Source organism: Carex rostrata, chromosome 1, assembly GCF_964058835.1.
Source record: "Carex rostrata chromosome 1, lpCarRost1.2, whole genome shotgun sequence".
Lineage (NCBI taxonomy): Eukaryota > Viridiplantae > Streptophyta > Magnoliopsida > Poales > Cyperaceae > Carex > Carex rostrata.
In genome coordinates this window covers 19,092,531-19,116,117 of record NC_135918.1, presented here as the reverse complement: position 1 = coordinate 19,116,117, position 23,587 = coordinate 19,092,531, and the positions used below count along the sequence as shown (strand labels likewise).

At 34.6% G+C, this 23,587-nt stretch overlaps 2 protein-coding genes and 1 long non-coding RNA gene across 8 annotated transcripts in view; 2 read left to right on the top strand and 1 right to left on the bottom strand.

The window, feature by feature from the left end:
- Positions 1-21,438, top strand: part of LOC144562724 (calmodulin-binding protein 60 A-like) — a 39,252-nt gene extending 17,814 nt beyond the window's left edge. The window contains exons 1-9 of one of the 2 annotated variants that reach the window (XM_078311967.1): positions 17,686-17,821; positions 17,940-17,985; positions 18,186-18,253; positions 18,572-19,065; positions 19,347-19,501; positions 19,858-19,980; positions 20,387-20,498; positions 20,588-20,686; positions 20,783-21,438. In XM_078311967.1, the coding sequence (XP_078168093.1) occupies positions 17,739-17,821; positions 17,940-17,985; positions 18,186-18,253; positions 18,572-19,065; positions 19,347-19,501; positions 19,858-19,980; positions 20,387-20,498; positions 20,588-20,686; positions 20,783-20,856 (1,254 nt within the window). In that variant the 5' untranslated portion in view covers positions 17,686-17,738 and the 3' untranslated portion in view covers positions 20,857-21,438. Of the gene's footprint in view, positions 1-17,685; positions 17,822-17,939; positions 17,986-18,185; positions 18,254-18,571; positions 19,066-19,346; positions 19,502-19,857; positions 19,981-20,386; positions 20,499-20,587; positions 20,687-20,782 lie in introns of those variants that run through there. The other variant, XM_078311976.1, reaches the window with a different exon arrangement.
- Positions 1,844-11,045, bottom strand: LOC144562665 (uncharacterized). 2 transcript variants are annotated; one of them, XM_078311897.1, is made up of 18 exons: positions 10,927-11,045; positions 10,774-10,801; positions 10,090-10,154; positions 9,248-9,744; positions 8,664-8,818; positions 8,126-8,193; positions 7,316-7,815; positions 6,847-7,001; positions 6,347-6,469; positions 6,151-6,218; positions 4,362-4,861; positions 3,915-4,069; positions 3,427-3,549; positions 3,190-3,267; positions 2,922-3,033; positions 2,734-2,825; positions 2,268-2,331; positions 1,844-2,134 (listed from the first exon to the last, which is right to left on the bottom strand). In XM_078311897.1, exons 1-18 carry the CDS (start codon positions 11,001-11,003, stop codon positions 2,124-2,126), a joined length of 2,871 nt encoding a protein of 956 aa, XP_078168023.1. In that variant the 5' UTR covers positions 11,004-11,045; the 3' UTR covers positions 1,844-2,123. The 2 variants fall into 2 exon arrangements, with proteins under 2 accessions (XP_078168023.1, XP_078168017.1); XM_078311891.1 differs by having other exon boundaries at positions 1,844-2,077.
- Positions 12,089-14,368, top strand: LOC144544763 (uncharacterized). Of its 4 annotated transcripts, none has more exons than XR_013508349.1 (3): positions 12,089-12,198; positions 12,954-13,285; positions 13,383-14,368. It is a non-coding gene; the product is annotated as an uncharacterized LOC144544763 (long non-coding RNA). The 4 variants fall into 4 exon arrangements; XR_013508354.1 differs by having other exon boundaries at positions 12,954-13,516; positions 13,880-14,368; XR_013508340.1 differs by having other exon boundaries at positions 12,954-14,368.
- Positions 21,439-23,587: the final 2,149 nt, after the last annotated feature.

Below are 23,587 nucleotides of genomic sequence, written 5' to 3'. Positions count from 1 at the left end.
TTCCACTTAATCATACCACCTCCCGTCAGAGTTTTCGAGTGTCCATTGATTATTTCGGATTTAATTAGATCATTGGGGAGAATATATATATATATATATATATATGAGGTTGGCTAACCTCAAAATGTTTGTTCCTAACCTCTGAAACAAACGATTTGGTTTTTCAATTTTAAAGTCCAAACAGTCGATCCAAACCGTTAGATGTTTAATCTATATTAAAATGTGCTTGGAGACCAAATTTTATATTTTTTAGATTTTTTTTACTATTTATTAAGATGGTTTGAAAATCGCTGTTTTTAAATGGTGCATAAATTTAATAAAAACAACGATTTTCAAACCATCTTAATAAATAGTAAAAAAAAAAAAATTCAAAAAATATAAAATTTGGTCTCCAAGCTCATTTTAATATAGATTGAACATCTAACGGTTTGAATTGACTATTTGAACTTTAAAAATTGAAAAAACGAATCATTTGTTCCGGAGGCTAGAAACAAACATTTTGAGCTTAGCCAACCTATATATATATATATATATATATATATATATATATTTTCCTCAATGATCTAATTAAATCCGAAATAATCAATGGACACTCAAAAACGAGTTAGGCTAATATGACATTGGTGTTATTTGAAACTAAATAACACCAAATCTTAAACCCTTAGATCTGCTTTAAGATTCATAATATCCGCTTTTACTGTTCAAGCACTTTATTTTGTACGAATCTTAAAGCAGATCTAAGGGTTTAAGATTTGGTGTTATTTAGTTTCAAATAACACCAATGTCATATTAGCCCAACTCCTCAAAAACTCTTGCATGTATGGTGATTCTAATTCTCTCGATCGGTTGTTGAGGCATATCTCTTACATATATATGTTGAATGCATCTAATCAAATATAACATTTATATTATTTTAGAAATAAAATGATGAAAGTCTAACTTATTAATTAATTTTCATTTAATTGTCCTATCCGGATTTCAAACTAATAACTTCCCACATAAATAAAATATGACATTTTTGGTAAATCCTTGTTATATTAATTCATCGTTGAATTTGTATATGTAAAATAAGGGATAATAATGTGAAATATATATAGGATATTAATGTGCAATGTATATAGGATATTAATAATTGGGAGATGAATGAGGAAATAGACCCGAGGAAAGAAATCTTTATTCTATTTTTTATGTATGGTACTACCTTTTTTTTTTGTCATGAGGTACCTTATGAATTAAAATATTTTAGTTTTATTCTATAAATTTTTACAAAAAATTATACTATCAGTTCCTCTCAAAAAATAAAATTACAGAACATTTATTTTTTCATCCTTGCTATCTCTATTTCTAATTCTGCTTCTGTTATGTCTTACATCTAAATTCATAATTCAACATCTAGAATATTTTTTATTGGATGGTAAAGCATTACGCACTACATAGTTTAAATACTACAACTATATATGCTTTGGTTTGTTTGTTCGAGTATATTATATAATTCAATATATTAATTTGTCATGCAAGAAAACATTATTGGATTGGTTACAAAATAACAGTAAATTATAATAATATAATTACTAAGAAAGATTGTCATAAATTTTTATTTTATTTGAGTTTATAATACTTTTGTACTAACAAGATATACGTGTCTAGGATCATGCCTTCAAGTTGCATTTTAACACCAATCTTCATAAATTTTGTTTCGTTTTCTAACATATTGCTCGGACAATCGACCTAGTATAGGTGGGAAACTCGACTCTGTGGGAGGGGATAGATACTAGAGATGAGGACAAGTCAGTATAGGGGCCTTATTTATTTCTATATATATGTTTCTCTTTTAGTCTGAAAATAATCGCTTAAAAGTTATACATTTTTTATATTTAAAATGAAATATTATGAACATAACATATTCCTGGGCTCTTTTGATGACACCAATTTACAAAAACAAAACGAAAGAAACAAGTCGTCAACCATAATAAACTGCAAACCTAATTCTGGGCTGATTATAGTTCCGGTTTCCAAACCATCTACCGTAACCGCCACTGGAACCGCCACCTCCCGATCGAACTTGCGAATTCAACATCTGAACACAAATATTCCATTGAGATCAAGTCACTGGAAAGTTCAAGTTAATGGAATCCTGCAAAAGGGGCTCACAAAATTTTATTTATGAATCGGCATATGGGCAATCGGCATATTACAAATTTTAGATAATCCTGTAGAACAATCAGTTTCTATAATTTTAGATGAAGGGATGGATGTCAAGTACTTACCGTTATCATTAGTATGTTGCACCGAGTTCCCCTTCAGTATATTTCTTCTCTCAACATTTGTACGCTGAAAGAATAAACAAAAATATTGCATTATGAGTGCAGGGGTTGACACTCTCAGGTTTTATAATGTGCAGCAATGTTAAAGAAATAAAAATAAAATAAACTACAACAGGACACTCAAAACAAAACAAAAGAAGTATATTTTCTCTCTCAACATTTGTATGCTGAAAGAATAAACAAAAATATTGCATTATGGTTGCAGGGGTTGACAGTACTGTTCCAGGTTTTATTATGGGCGTCATGACATATGGAGCTTAATCAATGCTCTAAACAAAATTTGGGCCAGAATTTGGGTTCAAATTAATAAAGTAAATAATGCAATGAATCTCAAGCAATAAACACCTAATGCGTATCAAGTATGAAGTAAAGAAAAGCTGATCTAAAGCAACCACTTAATTTTGCTTACGTTTGTCTCAAATAAAATAGCTGGCACTGAAGCAGTTAAGATGTGTTCATTTAATACATTCATTGAAGAAGAACCATAAATTAGAATATCACCTATAATTTAGAATAACAAAAGAAACTTAGCTCAGTCAGATAAACATATAAACGGGTTCAACAAAAGACAAGGAAAATATGAATATACTTTAACACCTCCAATTATTTCGTTCTCACAAGGGTTTGGCTCTGATGATCCCGAACCGACAACACAAAGCCCACCATTTGCACAGAGAGACATGTTCCTTCCCATTGGCTGAACTAAAGCCTGAAATTCAAAAGAGAACAATAATTTAGACATGAGGTATAATCATCAGGTTCAAGTTTACAAAATAAAGAATGCAATGTATCTCAAGCAATAAAGCAAAAGCAGCTGAGGCTTAATACACAATTAGTGTCAGGCCATTTATCAACTTGTGCATACCTCTGAACTGATACTGGATTGATCTTGAAATTGGTTTGTACTTGGTTTCAAATTGTTGACTCCTTTATCCATTGAAACCTGAAACCAAATAAGTGAAATAAATTTGTAAAGTACACAATGAAATTATAAACCAAACAAGAAACTTTATAAAGAAAAAAATGCTAGTAAAATCAAGATATAATCTGACAGAAACGATGGTAAAATCTGGCAAATGAAATAAAGATATAATCAACGCACCTGCCGAGGCTGACTACTGTTGTTCAAAGCATTGTATTTAGCGTGAAATTCATCAGCACACTGCGTTACGTGCTCAACCATAGACATCCAGCCTCTGTCAGATTCTGACTTAATACAAAGTATCTAAAAAATATAAAAGAGAGAAGAGAGGAAAATGGGTATTACCATCCATGAAACCAGAAAGCAATATTTATTAACAAATGAATACGAAAAAACAATGATCACAATCTTAAATGCCGGTTTTAGTACCAGTACATTGTGGTAGACACCAGATCTGCATCAGCATGTACCTTTCACTACCACTACCAATATCAATCAGGCCTGGAACAATTATGAACTAGTATAACTCGTTCACCTTATAAGTGCTTATAAGTGGGTACTGGAATTGTACCATTACGTACTGGTACAAGCTCTGTTCAGCTCCCAGTACTATAACCACTTCTCAGATTTGCACGTGCAACATAAAAACTACAGGCGTGTATTCTAACCTCGCGAAGTGCAGGTTCATCACTGTAATACAATTTGAGGAAGTCCTCCACTGTGTTGATGTTTTTCTTTTGGAGGAGAGAAGCACGATCTTTGCCAACTTTCTTGAGACTGTGTACTTTGTGTGTCAGCTTTAGCCGGTCCGGTTTTTGAGAAGCTACAGAATAAACAACATGAAATCAGCAAGTACCAAAAATACAAGGATTGAATTTACCCTCCACTATCAACATATACCAACTTAACACTTATGTACTGGGGTACTAAAATCTTTATGTTCGTGATTTTTTGTTTTCAAATGCAAATTGGACTTTAATGTCTGACCTTACATGCTGGTACCGGTAATACATGCTAAGAGGATAGACTAAGATACTTAGAAAATCTATTGCTGGTACCATGCTAGTTACCAACGACACTATAATGATCCTTAAACAATGAAAATCATTATTTACCTTCCCCTCGCCGGTCTCTTACTTGAAAATGATCACCCACACCCTCTTGAACTCTCGCCCCATTTAAATAACCCTCTTCTCCTTCAACCTCAACCATCACCCCTAGCCGAAATCCACTCTTCGTCCAGCTTGAATTATCATTAAAAACAATATTTTCAAAAGTACCAACCCCATTTTCAAGCCTAATAATAAGATCCCGACCTGTCAAAATAGGCCCCTTTCCTTCCCTTTCCCCTAACACGTTCTGAACAAACTCACTTCTGCTCCAATTTACTCCTCTGTTTTTACAAAATTCGGCATCGAGCACAGTGATTCTGACTTTGGCAGAAGATAGAAAGGAATCAGGAGATACTCTTGATCGAATGTAGGAGTCGTATATTTCTACTCTTATTGGGTCTCCATTATTGTCTCTCACTAGTTTGGTGGTGAAGGTGGGGTCTTTGACCTTGTTGATGAACTGCAGCTGATATCGAGGTTGGATGTTTTGATCTGGCAGCAGCCTTTATATAAAAAGTTTGAAATCCATAATTACTTGCAGGAGACAAAAGCAAAAGGGAAAAAAAGCTTGAATCATGTGGTAATTTTTACATGCATGCATAGGGGTGTAAACGGATCGGATATTATCCAATTTTATCCGGATCCGAAACCTGGAAATTATGATGTCGAATATTCGGATTCGGATATTACCAGATACGGATTCGGATACAGATTCGGATACGGTTTCTGATATGGAACCGGATTCGGATAATTATCCACATCCAATATCTGACTCCAATTGGATATCCGATTTCTTTTTCTATCTCCTATCCTGTATGGGTCAGCCTACATGGGCCAATTCAATTGAGAACTCTCAGCTAGTATATGAATACAGGTGTTTTAGTTGTAATATATCTGTGGGACTAATCCTTTTGGCTTATGCTCCGGTTTGCCATTCATTTCTCTTTTTTGCGTTACCAACAGTTGTCGCTCAGACTGCTCTAGGTTGAGCTATATTAACTAACCACATATTAACAACTGTATAAACCATATATATTCTTCAAACTATTTTGATTCATTCTCTGAGCCGCGGAGCCACCTTCTAATATATGTGGGGTCCCCCAATTCAATCAAATGGTCTGATTACAATTTGTTTAAACTCTCTTGCTCGCTCTCTCGAACTATGTTATTTTGTTTTATTTTTATTGTAATAATATTTTGTTAAGTTAAAATTATCTAAGCATAATATTTTGATAAATTATTTTTCTATCAACTTTTCCCTATATTTTCGTACAATAAAACTTCTGAAAAATTTGAGTTTCTAATCGGATTCGGTCAACTTTGACCGACTTATTCGATTTTGATTTCATGATCAAGTGAGCGATTCTGATTCCACGATCAAGTAATTTACTTTCAATTATCCGAATTATATTCGTATTCGTATCCGTCCGATATGCGATCCGTATCCGTATCCGTTTAACATCCGATCTGTATCTGAGACTATCCATATCCGTATTCATATCCAAAAAATTATAACGGATAGGGATACGGTTTGATCACTATCCGATCCCTATCTGACCGTTTACACCCCTAGGCATGCATCATTGGAAAACCAACAACCTATGTACGCCAAAGTTGGAATAAAAAACGTGAATAAGTGATTTTCACAGAATTAGAGTAGATGATGAGGGTGTGTTGATTGAATAAAATTGTTGATTGCCATAAATGAGGATCAACAAGCTCGATCGTGACAGGCCTATTTGGTGTTCCTTGTAAAATTGGGTGTTGAGATAAAGAGTAAATAATAGGTCACCTTTGAGGAGGTAAATTGTAGTTAGACATTTGACCAAGCTCTTCCCTAACATGTATCTCTTCTCTAACCTGTTAAATTAAAATAAAATTGGCATTACATAAACCTCAATAGAGTCGTACCAATTTCAGAAACTAAAGTAGGGACCTGCATGCTCAACTATAATCTGGCAGATGAAATAAGGATATAATGAACACACCTGTCGAGGCTGACTACTGTTGTTCAAGGCATTGCATTTAGCATGAAATTCATCGGCACACTGTGTCGCGTGCTCAACCATAGACATCCAGCCTTTGTCAGATTCTGACTTAATACCAAGTATCTAAAAAATATAAAAGAGAGAAGAGAGGAAAATGAGTTATTACCATCCATGAACTCAGAAAGCAATATCTATTAACAAACAAATACAAAAAAAGAATGATCACAATCTTAAATGCCGGTTTAAGTACCAGTACATTGTGGTGGACACCAGATCTGCATCAGCTGGTACCTTTCACTACCAATATCAATCAGGCCTGGAACTAATATGAACTAGTATAACTCGTTCACCTTATTGTACCTATGCAATATAAGTACTTAATAAGTGGGTACTGGAATTGTACCATTACGTAATGGTACGGGCTCTGTTCAACTCCCAGTACTAGAACCACTTCTCAGATTTGCATGTGTAACATAAAAACTACAGTCGTGTATTCTAACCTCGCATAGTGCAGATTCATCATTGTAATACAATTTGAGGAAGTCCTCCACTGTGTTGATATTTTTCTTTTGCAGGAGAGAAGCACGATCTTTTCCAATTTTCTTGATACATTGTATACTGTGTGTCAGCTTTAGCTGGTCTGGTTTTTGAGATGCTACAGAATAAATAGAAACAAAGTAAGTATCAAAAATAAAAGGATTTAATTTACCCTCCAGTATCAACATATACCAACTTATACCAACTTATACCAACTTAACACTTATGTAGTGGCACTAAAATCTTTACGTTCGTGATTTTTGGTTGTTAAATGTAAATTGGAGTTTAATGTCTGACCTTACATGCTGGTACTGATTAAACATGATAGAAACATAGACTAAGATACTTGGAATATCTCCTACCAGTACCATGCCAGTTACCAATGACACTATAATGAATAACGATCAATGCACTATGAAAATCATTCTTTACCTTTCCCTCGGCGGTCTTTCACCCGAAAAGGTTCACTCACACCCTCTTGAACTCTTTCCCCATTCAAATAACCCTCTTCTCCTTCACCCTCAACCATAACCCCTAGCCGAAATCCGCTCTTTGTCCAGCTTGAATTATCACTAAAAACAATATTTCTAAAGGTACCAACCCCGTTTTCAAGCCGAATAGTATGGCTAGGACCTATCAAAATAGGCCCCTTCCCTTCCCTTTCCTTTAACACGCTGTGATTAAACTCACTCCTGCTCCAATTTTCCCCTTTATTTTCCCAAAGTAGGGCATTAAGCACCGTGATTCTGATTTTGGCGGAAGAGAGAAAGCAGCCACAAGATACTCTTGATCGAGTGTAGGAGTCGTCTATTGCTACTTTTATGGGGTATCCATTATTGTCTCTCACTAGGTCGGTTGTGAAGGTGGGGTCTTTGACCTTGTTGATGAACTGTAGCCGGTATCGAGCTTGCAAGTTTTGATCTGGCAGCAGCCTTTAAGAGAATTTTGAAATTCATAATTACTTACAAGAGAAAAAAAGGAAAACAAAAGCTTGAATTATGTAGTAGTTTTTACTTTTTACAGGCAACTTTGTGAAACTATAAGCTACTCCATCCAAGGTTGGAATAAAAAAAGGTGAATTATAAGTGATTTTCACAAAATTAGAGTTGATGATGAGGGTCTGTTGATTGAATAAAATCGTTGACTGCCATAAATGAGGATCAACAAACTCGATCCCAATAGGCCTACTTGGTGTTCCTTGTAAAATTGGGTGTTGAGATAAAGAGTAAAATAATAGCTCACTTTGGAGGAGGTAAATTGTAGTTTGACCTTTTGTCAAGCTCTTCCCTAACATGTATCTCTTCTCTAACCTGTTAAATTAAAATAAAATTGGCATTACATTAACCTCAATAGACTCGTACCAATTTCAAAAACTAAAGTAGGGACCTGCATGCTCAACTATAGGCTTCCAGTCTTTGTCAGATTTTGACTTAATTGAAAGTATCTAGAAATTATAAAAGAGAGAAGAGAGGAAAATAAGTACTACCATCCATTCCTTGTAATTAGAAAACAAAATTTATTAACAAATGAATACGAAAAAAGAATGATCATAATCTTAAATCCTTGTTTCAGTAATAGTATACTGCGGTATGCACCAGATTTGCATCAGCATGTACCTTCCAGTACCACTACTAATATCAGTTCACCTTATTGTAGCTATGCAATAGAAGTACTTATAAGTGAGTACAATTACATACTGGTACAGGCTCTATTCAGCTCCCAGTACAAGAACCACTTCTGAGATAAATGCAACATAAAAACTACAGATGAGTATTCTAACCTTGTGAAGTTCAGGTTCATCATTGTTAAACGATTTGAGGAACTCCTGCACTGTGTTGATCCTATTCTTTTGGGGGAGAGAAGCACGATCTTTTCCAATTTTCTTGATACATCGTACACTGTGTGTCTGCTTTAGCAGTTGCAGTTTTTGAGATGCTACAGAATAAACAGCATCAACTCAGCAAGTATAAAAAAAAAAATACAAGGATTTAATTTATACCCTCAAGCATCACTTATGTAGTGGCCACTAAAATCTTTACATTCGTGATTTTTGGTCGTCAAATATAATTCGAGACTTAAATGTCTGCCCTTACATGAAGGTACTGGTAAAACATGCAAGGAGCATAGACTAAGATACTTGAAATATCTCTTCCTAGTACCGTGCCAGTTACCAACATATGTAGTATGTTTGCGATTTTTGGTTGTCAAATGCAAATTGGACTTTACATGCTGGTACTGGTAAAGCATGCTAGGAGCATAGACTAATTAAGATACTTGGAATATCTGTTACTAGTAGCATGCCTGGTGCAAACAACAGTACAACAATGAATAATGATCAATAGACATTGAAAAATCATTCTTTACCTTTCCCTCGGCGGTCTTTTACCCGAAAAGGTTCGCTCACACCCTCTTGAACTCTTTCCCCATTCAAATAACCCTCTTCTCCATCACTCTCAACCATAACCCCTAGCCGAAATCCACTCTTTGTCCAGCTTGAATTATCTTTAAAAACAATATTTTCAAAAGTACCAACCCCATTTTTAAGCTGAATAATAAGACTACGACCTGTCAAAAAAGGCCTCTTTCGTTCACTTTCCGTTAACATGTTTTCAACGAACTCACTTGTGCTCCAATTTAATCTGTTTTTCGAAAAATCAGCATCAAGCACAATGATTCTGACTTTGGCAGAAGAGAGAAAACAGTCAGGAGATACTCTTGATTGATTGTAAGAGTTGTATATTTCTACTCTTATCCGGTCTCCATTATTGTCTCTCACTGGTTTGGTTGTGTAGGTGGGATCTTTGACCTTGTTGATGAACCGTAGCCCGTACTGAGGTTTCTTGTTTGGATATGGCAGCACCCTTTAAGAGAAATTTTGAAATCCATAATTACTTACAAGAGACAAAAGGAAAAAGGAAAAAAAAAAAGCTTGAATTATGTGGTAGTTTTTACTTTTTACAGGTAACTTTGTGAAACCAATAAGCTACTCCATCCAAGGTTGGAATAAAAAAGGTGAATTATAAGTGATTTTCACAAAATTAGAGTTGATGTTGATTCAAGTAAAATCGTTGACTGACATAAATATGAGGATCAACAAACTACTGAAGTACTGATAGACTATAAAAAGTTTGTACAATCCTCTTCGTGAGGCTACATATACAAGAGGTAAATTGGGTGTTGAGATAAAAGAGTAAATAATAGCTCACCTTGGAGGTAAATTGTAGTGAGGCAGTCTACCAAGCTCTTCCTTAACCTGGAAAACTTCTCTAAGCTGTTAAATTAAAAATAAAATTGGAATTACATAAACCTCAATAGACTCGTATCACTTTCAGAAACTAAAGTAGGGACGTGCATGAGAGTGGGTGTGCTCCAATTGAGGTTACGCGGAGGGAGAGGAAGGAAAAAACACTGTGCGGAGGGGAGCCGTGCCTCAGACCGCAGCTGCCCGAAGGTTTCAGCTGCTCCAGAACTGAAGAAGCGGAGAGGAAGCGGAGGTGAACGCGTACTGTGCGGAAGTGAACGCATACTGATTTTTAGTGACAATCTTCACCCCCAAATCGGGGTGTACAAATTACTGTTTGGGGTGAGCGTCTTCCTTCCCCTTCCATGAATGAGGGTTTTCACCCTCAATTGCGGAGCACACCCTAAAGGAGATTTAGGGACAGTACTTACTGGTACAAACAAATAAGCAATTAAGACAAATAAAATTGGTCCCAATATACCCAAAAATGTGCAATCAAAGTTTAAGATTAAGAAACATAGGATAAAATCACTCTTCACGTGCAATTAATCACCAGTAAAACCAAGGATAAACAACAATAAAACAAATACAAGGAACAATACAACAAGTGGCATATGGTCTTTGCAAGTATAAGAAAGGGGATACTTACAGATGCCCCAAATAGATCTTGAATAAGCCTGCGAAAAGCGACATTACAAGGTTAAAACTATATATTACAAGGAAAGGGACTGTAAGTAATTGAACTATTAAGAGAGATTAAGAGAGAGAGATTAAGAGAGGAGGAGAGAAGAGTGAAACTGACCAAAGGATATTGGTCCGCTCTCCGGGGAGAGGAGGTGGGCTGAGCGGACGGTTCTGGTCGTTTTTGTTGGGATCCATCGCCAATCTCTACTTCTCTCTATTTTCTATATTTTTTCGGGCCGTGTTTATGAGAAGACGAAGATGGAGACATTTGTCTTATGAAAGGGAGAGATTCATATCCTCTGAGGTAACAAGATTATTTCTGTTTAGAGTTGGACCGTTCGATCACAATTCGGGCAATTAGGCCCCCAAGTAAAACACACGGGTCCCTTTAATATTCGTGCAGATTCTGTTTGGACGGTCTGGATCCAAACAGAAAATATTATGTTACCTTAGGTTACATGTGCCACGGGAATATTGGGAATTTCCGAGCAAATTTCCCTAACAACGAAAGACTTTTTGCCTACGGGCTTTAGATTAAAAATAAATTATGTCACACTCAACCATTTAATTTGATATATTTTGAGAATTTCCAAGCGAATTTCCAAGCGAATTTCCAAGAGAATTTCCAAGGGAAGTTCTCTCTCCGCTATGTGAATCAGGCTGTATCACTAACAGATTAAAAAAACAACGAAGACATTTTGCCTACGGGCTTTAGATTAAAAAAAATATTCAGTCAAGGATGTCACACTAGTCCAGTTAATTATGATATAATTTGAGAATTTCCAAGGATATTTCCAAGAAACTTTTGTAATTATGGGCAAATTCTGGGATGAATCGAATTTTTTTCGGACCGTTCATTTATTCACGATCACACCGTTCAGATATTTCGTAGGATCAGAAATTCTCCGTTAATTTAACGGAACATTTTAATCCGGAGGGTAAAATAGTCTTATACATCGAATCGCTCTTTCTCTTTTCGGACTCTCTAATGTTCGAATTCGTATCCTCTGCATTAACTCAAAAGGGAATCTTTTGAGTTAATGAATATTGACCATCTGGTTTTCTTTAAGATTCGTGCAAACTAAATCCGCACTAATATTAAAAGGCCCCCAATATCATAAGGAGGGGTCAGATTGACTTCGTTTAAAATCAGACAGTTGATATTCATTAACTCAAAAGATTCCTTTTTGAGATAATGCAGAGGATATGCACTCCTAATTTTCCCATCTCTTTTGGCGAATTCCCTCTTGGTTCTCTCTCTCTCTTTCTCGCCCTCCCCCAGCCGTGCGACGTCACCAGCCGTGCGTCACCGCCCCTTCCCGTTTCGCCTTCCCCGAGTCGTGCGATGCCAGCAGTCCAGCCTTTCACAGTTGTTGTTGTCCTCTTCCAGGTGCGACGCTACGTATCCTAATATTTTCTGATTAAATGTTGATTATTCTTTTGTGCACTTTTTGCGGGTTGCCAGGAAAAAACCTAGATCAAGATTTTGCGATTATTTTGAGTTCTAATTTTATTTTGATTTTGCCTGCTTAGCTTTCAATTTCTCTTATATTTTGGCTTTCGTTGGATCCTTTATCTGGAATTCTGGTTTTAAAATAAAATGTGTAATAATGTTAACCGTGTTATTAAAAAAATGGCTTGAAAAAACTGCTTACCAAAAAGAAGATCTCAACTCTCACCTCTTTAGATATGCAATACAAGAATAAAATTAATAATATATATATTGTCAGTACAAATTTTGTCTTTGTAGAGAGAGGAAAGAGAGACCAGAGCGAATGCAAGTAGATTTTGTTTTCAGTTACCATTATGCGAAATCAAACATAACTTGGATTATTTAGGAGACTGGCATATGCTCCTCTCCAACAAAGGAAATTCAAAGAAAATAAATCAAAGGTTGGTTACCACCATTTTTTTTTTCCTTCTGGAAAGGAGAGAGGGGGGGGGGGGGGGGGGGGGGGGGGGGGATGGATTTGGATACGGTGTTTTAGGATGAGAATCTGTTGTCCATAATTATGGCTCAATTGAGTATCTAACTGTAATTTTAGTCAATAGACCTACATGGGCTTCTTACAGAATCATATATATTTTTATCATTTTCTACAAGCCTATTTGATGAATCATATGTTGTTGCATTAAATTTTCTAGGTTTAAGGGGCTTTTAATGTGTTTGACACAGCCAAGCTTGGAAGGGCTTCCTCCAGTCTCATACAAAGAGATAAATTTAAGGAAGCAATTGCAGTGTATCAGATCCAAAACATAAATCAGTGAACAAAAAGTAACAAAATTTTAAATACACACAATGTATTACAGTAATATATTCAAAAGGGGATGGGACCCATCTAGTAACCACTGCGAGTGGGTCCTCACTACACCAACACATCCTGATGCAATCAATTTCACCTTTGTACCGATCACCTCTCCTCAGGGGCATTCCTGGACTGGAATCCTTTCTCATGCCATGAACCTCTACTTAAGATGTATGCATTTATCAATAACAAAATTGAACTGTTGCAATGTTGCTGTTACTACTTAGAGTGATATATTAGTCAAATGTTATCTGCTAATGTTTTCTAGGATGGAAATGAGGTTGTATTGCAATTACTCATACAATGAAATTGAAGCCGTGTGGTACTAGGACTGGCCTAATGCCTAGTTTAACATTTCTTCTGGACCTATTTGGTCTTCATTTGAATCAAGGCAAACAAAAGGTAAGTTTGATGAAACTGAATCTTATTCGCACCGTCTTGTTGCATGTATAGAAGTTAATTGCACATTTGAGGGCTAATTGAGTCGAGGATGGATAAATTAAGATTAATTTTAACTATGAAACTTTTCTTAATAGCTTTCAATTTCTGGTTCTTGTTTGGGACTGTTGCATGTGTTGACAGTTCGGCTCTTGTTTGGGACTGTTGCCATGCTAGCAAAGCTTGATAGCAAGTTAGATGACTCCGTTCTTTCCTTGAGAAACTAAATGATGGAATGAATTTATTTCTATTCATTAGCTTCTTTTAGGTCCTTATTGTAATATTTTGTTCTAATTACCTTACATCTGAATTTCTTTGATGAAATAGGAGGTGCAGCTTGACCTATGTGGTGGGTGCCTACTGTTTCTCTGACGATGGATTGTGGCCCTCGTTTTGTCAGCACTGCTGTTAAGCTCTCTGAACCTGTTCACTATTTTTAAAGTCAATTATGATGATGATCAATACCTCAGGTACTGGTTGCAAATTGGCTGGCATGGGTGGAGGTCCTATAAAGTATGAAGTACTTCAGAGCGCCTTCAGCTACTATCAGTTGTAAATTGGTTGGTATGGGCTATATGCAAATTAGCTTGACCTATATATTCTGAGAAGAAGATGTTTCGTTACTTCTCAGTTATGGAGAATGGAGGCATGTCACTTATGGGAGATAGTTAACTACTTTATTCTTGAGTTATGTTGAGTATTTTTACAATATCATTGTTAATTAAGTGGGAAATGTGAACCCTTGTATAGCAAGCTATAATTAGGTCATTGTTCATTTGTTCTACCAATTGACTGAAATTCATGTGTTGTTTTGCATATCCCTTTTCATACATTTTTTTTTTTTACTGGTAAATAAGGGAATTCTTTTTCTATGTTTTATTTTTCTATTATTAATTTGATTTTTTTTTTTCACTTAATTTGATTAAATCTCTTTATCAATGTTGTTCTAGAGAAAGTATGTCATGTTCTAGATCCAATTTCTGAAATATGATTTTTCCCATTTAGGGGAAACCTTTTTATGTTTTTGAAGGGAAATATTTAGAAATTTTACTATCTTTTATTAAAAATATATCTTGTTTCATAAATAAGGTATACCTGGTAAAACAATACTAATTATTAAGGACTCCCGCCTTGTTTTGGCACATTTATTTTAATTATATCTTTTGTATAACATTGCACACAAATACGCAGTAGTCTCAGCTTAAAACACTATAGATTTATGAACTCAAATTACACACAACAACAACAACCAAGCCTTTAGTCCCAAACAAAAAAATTTGAACTAAATATCTAAAATATGAAGTAAATATAGATTTATGAACTCAAATTATAAGTATAAAATCTAAAATTTATGAAGTAAATATCAATTGGTATTCTTTAAAGATCTTTAGTTAGTAACAAGGAATTTGAATGTTTGTTGGATGTAAATGTAAGTCTCGTCTGAATACTGTTCAGATTTATAATGAAGAGAGAAGAATCTACATTCACCCTACAGAAACACATCACCATCTCATGTCAAAACATATATATAATGAACCTCTAATCTTCTTAATTTGTTTTAAATGTTTAAATTGCTCGCGTATTGAAACAAAAACATCTTCAGGCCGTAAACATGCATGCCATACGTACAGTAGAACACTTCAACAAAAATGCATAATGCATATGTTTATTGTTACAATTACAACATAAAAGGGTACAAGTGGAACAATAGACCCAAGAAAATATGCCCTCATTCGTGTTTTGCATCATGAAACTGCCGCATGCTTGTCGAGTTAATTTGGGAGTAAATAGCAACCAGAAATTAAGTTATTAAGAGCAAATTAATCATAACTTTGTTAATTATCTTGCCCTCCACTGTTTAGTTGCAAACTGGAAAGAGTTTGTAGACAAACACTTAGTAAATTTTTTCCTCTTCTAGATTTCATGGTGATATTGTACTTACTTTTTGTTGAATTAGTTTCGTAAAGGCTTGAAACCTAGATAGGGGTTAAAAGTTCAAAATGACAAAACTGTCCCTGAAAGACGATAAACAGCTCATGGTAAGCATCTGTTACCTTGTAAAAAAATGATCCATTCAAAAAGGAGTGCAAAGTATTTAGACTCTTATTTACAATAAAACAAAAAAGCAACAATTATAGAAAGGATGTGGGGTGAAGAATTGGTTAAAAAGAATGTGCAAGAGTAAATTGACTTAATCTTACGATTATGAAGGTCATCCAATGAACCTTTGAGAATGTCTCCTTCACTGAGATTTAACCACCCCGGAGTTTTAAAGTAATAAAATTGGGTACTACAGAGTTAAAATACAATTTGAATATCACAGGATAATTCAAAATGCCATTGCATTCATTATTATCCTTAGTTTCATGCATTCAAATGCCATCACGTGCATACTAGATATTGAGCTGGTTCGGTAGTCTATACCAGTTGTCATTGGTACCAACTGGTATGGTTTGGTTTGCACTGGTTGGTATTGGTAACTGGACTTTTGTATGGATCTGCAGCCAGTACAACTTGAACAAATTGAGGAAGTAGCACATTAGTACATTACCCCATAAAAAAATTAAGGCCAGCCTCAAACAGTGGAAAAAGGTCAAAACTACTATTAACTACAATAAAGGAGTACATTATGATGCCAATCTATAACAATTAACATAACAGGATAACCATTTACCATGCTAGTACCAATCTAAACCAACAAATCTAACTCTCGCTACTAACTCTTCAATATGTATAATCCCTTCAAATTGTAAATAGACACATAAATGCTGACAAAGAAAAATCAAAATAACTGATGTGAACAAACAGCCAACAGAAGGTTAAGAAGCCAAAAAGATGCTAATCCCGCCCCTTAATTTTCTGAATCAGCCCTGTCTGCTCTAGATTGTCAAATTCCAGTAGAATTTGATAACTTTCAACTCCTTAGCATGACTAATTGTGGAGTCTAGCTATAACGGACTAGGCAGCATCATTTGCCTGAAAAGGAATAATTATACAATATTAATTCAGATTTAGTACTAAATGACAAACTACAATACTAAAACACTTTGGATAACTAATTACAGGTCAAAGTTAACATATGCTAAATGTTAGAGATAGAGACAGATAAATGGAAAGATTGAAATTCTGATGACTTTGTCAAAACCATCGGAATTAATTCAGAGATCAACTAATTGAAGTGTCATAAAAGTAGTCACTTGTTCTTTTGATCATTCTTTATTCATTTCAACATTCGATTATGAAATGTCAGGACTTAATTGTTGTGAATTATTATATCTAGTATGTAAAATCATTGTGTCTCTAGACGAACTGTGTACTCAATGAGTCCAAAAAGGCCTATCAATAAGAAACAACTATTAGAAGCAAAATTTTCATTAAGTACACCAAATACTTATTAAATTTCAAATACAGCAAAATCTTCTGGAAAGTTGTGAGGATTGCGTAGGTACAGGAAGATGCAATTATTAAATTTCAAATTGCCATAGTATTTGATGAAATTTCAATTTAATCAAAATCTGATAACTTACCATGTCTTTTGAGTCATGAACGGCATCATTTTGGTTGTAGTTGAACCTATTATCTATATGAATGTGAGGCATCGACTCCTACAAGTCGCACTGCCTTTCCGCCATGAAGATGGTTTCTCTGCGGTGCCCGACAGGTACAGGCCGGTATGTGGGAGAAGGACTAATCTTTCAGAGAAGATGCTCATAGTGTGCTGAGAGAGATAAAGATTGGGTGACAGAGAGAGTTCTCAGATGAACGAGCCGGAAGGAGGCCTCTCCCAAGTACAGCGGTATGGGTCAAGCCGCGAATCTGACGGAAAGGAAAATGAATTAACAGAGAATGCTAAGTGGCTAGCGGAGATATAAACGGAGAAGTGCAATGCCAATTTTACCCTTAGGTGAATGAAAGGCTGAGATTGATTTTAACGAAAAAAATTAGGAAAAGTTTGGTCCATGGCATAGCTGATAACTTAATTATGATTAATTTGACAATTTACATGGAAATTTCCAAGATAATTTCCACGGAAAGTTCCAACCTTTTCGTTGGGTAATAGCTTTCAGTTTTTCTGTTATTACTATGGCCCCGCTTTACGATATGCCACTTGTGCTAGTCTAGTCTCTCTGACCATCGTTTAATTTTTGTTTTGGGGTTCTTGGATTTTATTAAGAGAGAAAAAGACATGGCCATCGGTCCGTTCATCCCCGGTGAAAGCAGCCGTTCCTCTAATCTCTCACCTCCTCTCCCCGGAGAGCGGTCCAATTTGTCAGTTCAACTCTTCTCTCTCTCTCTCTCTTAATCTCTTAAATCTCTCTTAATACTTCAATTATTTAGTCCTTTTTCTTGTAATATATAGCTTTAACTGTTTCTATTTTTTTACTAGGAATCCTGCTTTTCGCAGGACTAATGAAGAGATGAATGGGATATTTGTAAGGATTCCCTTAATTTCTTGTAATTGCAAACACCATGTGCCATTAATTTGTGCTAGTCTAACCATCGTTTAATTACTTTTTCTGTATCATTACTGTCCCTAGATCGTTACTCTCATCCACGTCTATACTTTAGTTTCTGAAATTCATACGAGTCTATTGAGGTTTATGTAATGCCAATTTTTTGTTTAATTGAACAGGTTGGAGAAGAGATACGTGTTAGGGAAGAGCTTGGTCAAAGGTCTCACCACAATTTATCTCCTCAAAGGTGAGTTATTATTTACTCTTTTATCCCAACACAGAATTTTAGAAGGAAAACCAAATAGGCCTATCAGGATTCAAGCTTTCTTTATTTTTGTAATTAATTATGGATTTCAAATCTCTCTTAAAGGCTGCTGTCAGATGCTCAGTGGCGGAGCCATGTTCATTCAGGTGTATCCCCTGGATTTTGGAAAACATGGCCTTAGACAATTAGATCTGTAAAGAGAATTTTAATTAAATGCCTACCCAGGCATTTAATTAAGTGTAACACCTTTCTAGAATTGTATGAAAACTAATTATTGTTTCATATTAATTTCCTTTACAGGCCGCCACCAGATCAAACCAACAGAGCTCAGTTTTGCCTAGTTTTCCTCAATGAGGTCGGAGACCGCATCTACGCAAAAGACCTAGTGAAAGACGAGAATAAAGACCCCATTAAAGTTGCATTATACGACAGATGCACTCAATCAATCATATCTCCTAACTGTTCTCTCTCTTCTGCCAAACTCATACTCATGGTACTAGATGCTGAATTTTGGGTAAACAAAGGGGAAACTTGGAGCTGGAGTGAGTTTAATCAGAGCGTGTTAATTGGAAGGAATGGGAAGCCTATTTTGACATGTCCTAGTCTTCCTATTCCACTTGAAAATGGTGTTGGTACTTTTAAACAAATTTCTTTTAATTATAATTCAAACTGGTTAAACAGTAAATCTATTCGGCTGGGGGTTAAGGTTGACGGAGAAGAGGGTTATTTGAATGGGGAAAGAGTTCAAGAGTGTATAAGCAAATCTTTTCGGGTGATGGACCGCAAATCAAAAGGTAAAGAATGATTTTCATTGTGTATTATTCATTATTCATTATAATGTTGTTGGTAACCGGCATGGTACTAGTAAGAGACAGTCCAAGTATCTTAGTCTATGCTTCTAGCATGTTTTATCAGTACCAGCATGTAAGGGCAGACATTAAAGTCCAATTTGTATTTGACGACCAAAAACATGAACATACTACATATGTGTTTAGTTGGTATATGTTGATTCTGAAGGGTAAATTAAATCCTTGTATTTTTTATATTTGCTGATTTGATGCTATTTATTCTGTAGCGTCTGAAAAACCAAAACAGCTAAAGCTGACACACGACGTGAAATGTATCAAGAAAGTTGGAAATTATCGTGCTTCTCTCCTTAAAAGTAAAAATATCAGCACAGTGGAGGACTTTCTCAAATTGTATTACAATGATGAATCTGCAATTTGCGAGGTTAGAATACACACCTGTATTTTTTGTGTTACACTTGCAAATCTGAGAAGTGGTTCTAGTACTGGGAGCTGAACAGAGCCCGTACCAGTACGTAATGGTGGTACAATTCCAGTACCCCCTTAAAAGTACTTATATTGCATAGGTACAATAACATGTTCCACGCCTGATTGATATTGGTAGCGGTAGTAAAAGGTACATGCTGATGCAGATCTGGTGTCTATCGCATTATACTGGTACCGAAACCAGGATTAAGATTATGATTATTCTTTTTTCGTATTGGTTTTTCAATAAATATTGCTTTCTGATTTAGGATGGTGATACTCATTTTCCTCTCTTCTCTCTTTTATATTTTTTAGATACTTTGTATTAAGTCAGAATCTGACAGAGGCTGGATGTCTATGGTTGAGCACGCAACGCAGTGTGCCGATGAATATCACACTAAATGCAATGCCTCGAACAACAGTAGTCATCCTCAGCAGGTGTGTTCATTATATCTTTATTTCATTTGCCAGATTTTACAATCGTTTCTAGCCAATTATGTCTTGATTTTAATAACATTTATTCTTTACAAAGTGTATTGTTTGGTTTTTAATTTCAATGTATTCTTTACAAGTTGAGTTCACATATTTAATTGGTTTCAGGTTTCAATGGATAAAGAAGTTGACATTTTGAATCTAAATACAAACGATTTTTTTATTTTGAATATCCAATTAATTAAGAACAACATAAATGTAATATTTTTGTTTATTCTTTTAGCATGTGGATGTTGAGAGTAGAAATATATTGTGCACAGATGTGTACTAACAAATTAAAATTTTCTTTTGTTTACTCAGAATAGTATGATTAAACCTCATGTCTAAATAATTTTTGTCTTTTGAATTTCAGGTTTCAGTTCATCCAATGGAAAGGAACATGCCTCTCTCTACAAATGGTGGGCGTCTTGTTGTTGGTTTGGGACCATCAGCGCCAAATCTTTCCGAAAACAATAGAATTGAAGGTGCCGTATGTATATTCTAATTTTATTGAACCCTTTTAATTATATGTTATCTGATTGAGCTAAGTTTCTTTTGTTATTATTAATTATAGGTGATATGCTAGCAATCAACAGGCAGCATGATCCTTCTAATGTTTTTTCTTGTTTGAATGATTTCTTACTATCTGAACCATTCCCAAGTGATGGTGACGGTAAGTACTTAGACTTCAATCCCTTCATCTAAAATTTGTATTATGCTAAATAACCATATGCCTATTAGTAAATAAAATTTTGAGTGCCTCGTGCAGGATCCTCTCAAATTGATCCACTCGGCTACTTCGCGTTTGATGAGCGTCTTTCACTGAGTAAGACAACAGGGTAATAGGGTTCTTCCAAGAGAACAGGCCAGAATAGTGTATATATATAGAGAGAGAGAGAGAGAGGAGAGATCCAATCACATCTTTTTTTATGATACCGGATTACACTATATTTTCAAAGTCCAAACAGTCGATCCAAGCCATTCAACATGATGGATATGTTAAAATGTTTTTGCAATTAATTGCAGATCAAATTTTACATTTTTTTTGAAATTTTTTACTATTTATTAAGATGGATACAAAAATTCAATGGTTTGAATATAGCGATTTTGTTAAATAGTTAATAAATAGTAAAAAAATTTCAAAAAATATAAAATTTGATCTGCAAGCACATTTTAATATATATATATATATATATATATATCTATTATGTTGAACGGTTTGGATCAACTATTTGAATTTTGAAAATTTTGAAAATAGAGAGTGCAATCCGGTGTCACCAAAAAAGTTGTAATTGGATCCCTCCTCATGTAATACAAACACACACACACACACATATATATATCTTTGTAATTTTTAGTTAACGACTTGTTTCTTTCCTTTTTGGTATGTGACCCACGCTTTATATATGGTTTTCCGTGGACATTGTTGACCATGAATTTTGCTTGTGTTTGATTCAATTGAGCTTTATAAACTCTTGTTTTTGTTTGATTTTGTTGTTAAGTATTTTTTTTTTTTTTTTTTTTTTGGGCTCGGCACATAACAATCAAGACTGGTATAATCTCTTGCTACAATTAATAAATGTATGAAACAGGGACTAATTTGTTTTGATCTAGAATTAGATCCAGCTAGCTCTTGCAGTTTTGATCACAATGCAATTCTATAAAATTTTGGGCGATATATCTGTAACTGCCAACACAGGATCCTATCACGTCAGAAAATGCGAAAGCACAAGTCCTTACAAAGCCCACCAATTTTCTTTCCGCCTTTTTTATCTTTTCCTGCTCAATTTTTTTTTTTGTTTATTCCTGATCTATTTTCTTAGTCCGTCCCTGTCGAAACATAACTATAAAAAAGTTTAAATTGTAGATATTAATGCTTTGCTTCCTACACAAACAATCATAACTGTGCATATGTGAGTGTATTATTCAAAAGCCCTGAATTTACACAAACTATATATAAAGGTTGGCTAATATCAAATCAATTGTTTCTGAGATTCCGTGCAACTAAGTCGTTTTTCAATTTTCAAAGTTTAAAATGTCGATCCGAACCGTTCAAGTTGATATCCAAGAGGTACTTTTTAATCATGTATATATATTGAAATTTAATTAGATTTTTATTTTTCTTAAAGTTTTTATATAGTTCACCCCTCTCATAAATAATTATCATATGTGATCTTATAGTAGTGGTTAGAATTTCAATTTGTCATGAATATGTATTTTAATCCGATTTTTTTATTTATATCCAAAAAATAAATTAAATTTAAAAAAATAACCGAACCGGCTGTGGAATTTGAAATCTACCCAAACCGGTTAACCGTTAACCGGACCAAATTTCCGGTTAACGGTTAACCGGACCCTTTAAAAGAGTCCGGTTAACTGTTAACCGGAAATTTGGTTTGGGTCCGGTTAATGGTTAACCAGATTCGTTGGTTCGGTTAACCGTTAACCGAACCCGATTTTTTTTTTTACTTTTTTTTAAAACAGAAAATTTTAAATTTTTTTATTTTTCTATTGAAAATATACATGAAAATTCGTATTTAGATTTATCAAATTTACACCAAAAAATTTTATAAATCAAATATGAAATTTAAAATTATAGAAAAATACACATACACATACACATACACATATACATATACATATGAAATTCCAAAAAAAATTTATGGTCCAGATTTATCCGAAAAACAACAATTTTCAATCTTTCTGGCAGGAGATGTGTTTTTAGGATTTGAGGATGTGGACTCGGGAGAAGATGAGTTGAAAGCTGAGTATCCGTGCCCTTTTTGTTCTGACGACTTTGACCTTGTTGGTTTGTGTTGTCACATTGATGATGAGCATCCTGTTGAGGTTAAAACCGGGGTAAATCCATGCTTGTTTTTTCTCACATGATACATTTTTTACTAGGTTTTTTCATTTATTTTATATCTGCTGGTACAAATCTGGTAACTGGTGCAGTATATACACTACAGTAACTAAAGATTAAATCTCTCTTCAATCTTTCTGGCACTTAATTCAGAGCTAATTGTAGAGTCCAGGGTAAAATGGATCCATCAACTTTAGAAAGGGGGCAATTTCATGTATACCCCTCAAAAATCTCAAAATTACACATTTCCCCTCTAAAATTTATAATATCATATTTACCCTTTTAAATTTTTTTTTTTTTACAAATTTACCCATTTAATTGTCCTTTCTATTAAAAACTCATTTGAAATTCATAAAGTACCCATTTTAACTTTTATTTAAAAAAATTTGGCAATTGGGATAACAGTACCAGCGTGTACAAAGCTTAACTTCCAATTTTCACATACTGATATTTTGTTGTTGCTTGTGTTTATTTTTTGGTGTAATAGATTTGTCCTGTGTGTATGGAAAGAGTCGGGATGGACTTGGTGGGCCACCTCACATCCCAGCATAGAAGCTTCTTTAAGATATCCTTTTTATTTCATTGTTATTCATATATGTTGGTCTCGGATATCTATTTCATTTACTGGTTTATTGGCTTAAATTCTGCCTTAATTTAGATATAATTGCATGATTGAGGGTTCATTGAATGCATAATTTCGAATCAATTGAG

Coding starts and splice junctions, on each gene's coding strand:
- LOC144562665 (XM_078311891.1), bottom strand. CDS start 11,003: ATGGATCCCAACAAAAACGACCAGAACCGTCCGCTCAGCCCACCTCCT. Junction 10,802..10,926: donor GAGCGGACCAATATCCTTTG/GTCAGTTTCACT, acceptor CGCTTTTCGCAG/GCTTATTCAAGATCTATTTG. Junction 3,268..3,426: donor ACAGTAGTCAGCCTCGGCAG/GTGCGTTGATTA, acceptor ATTTGGTTTCAG/GTTTCAATGGATAAAGGAGT.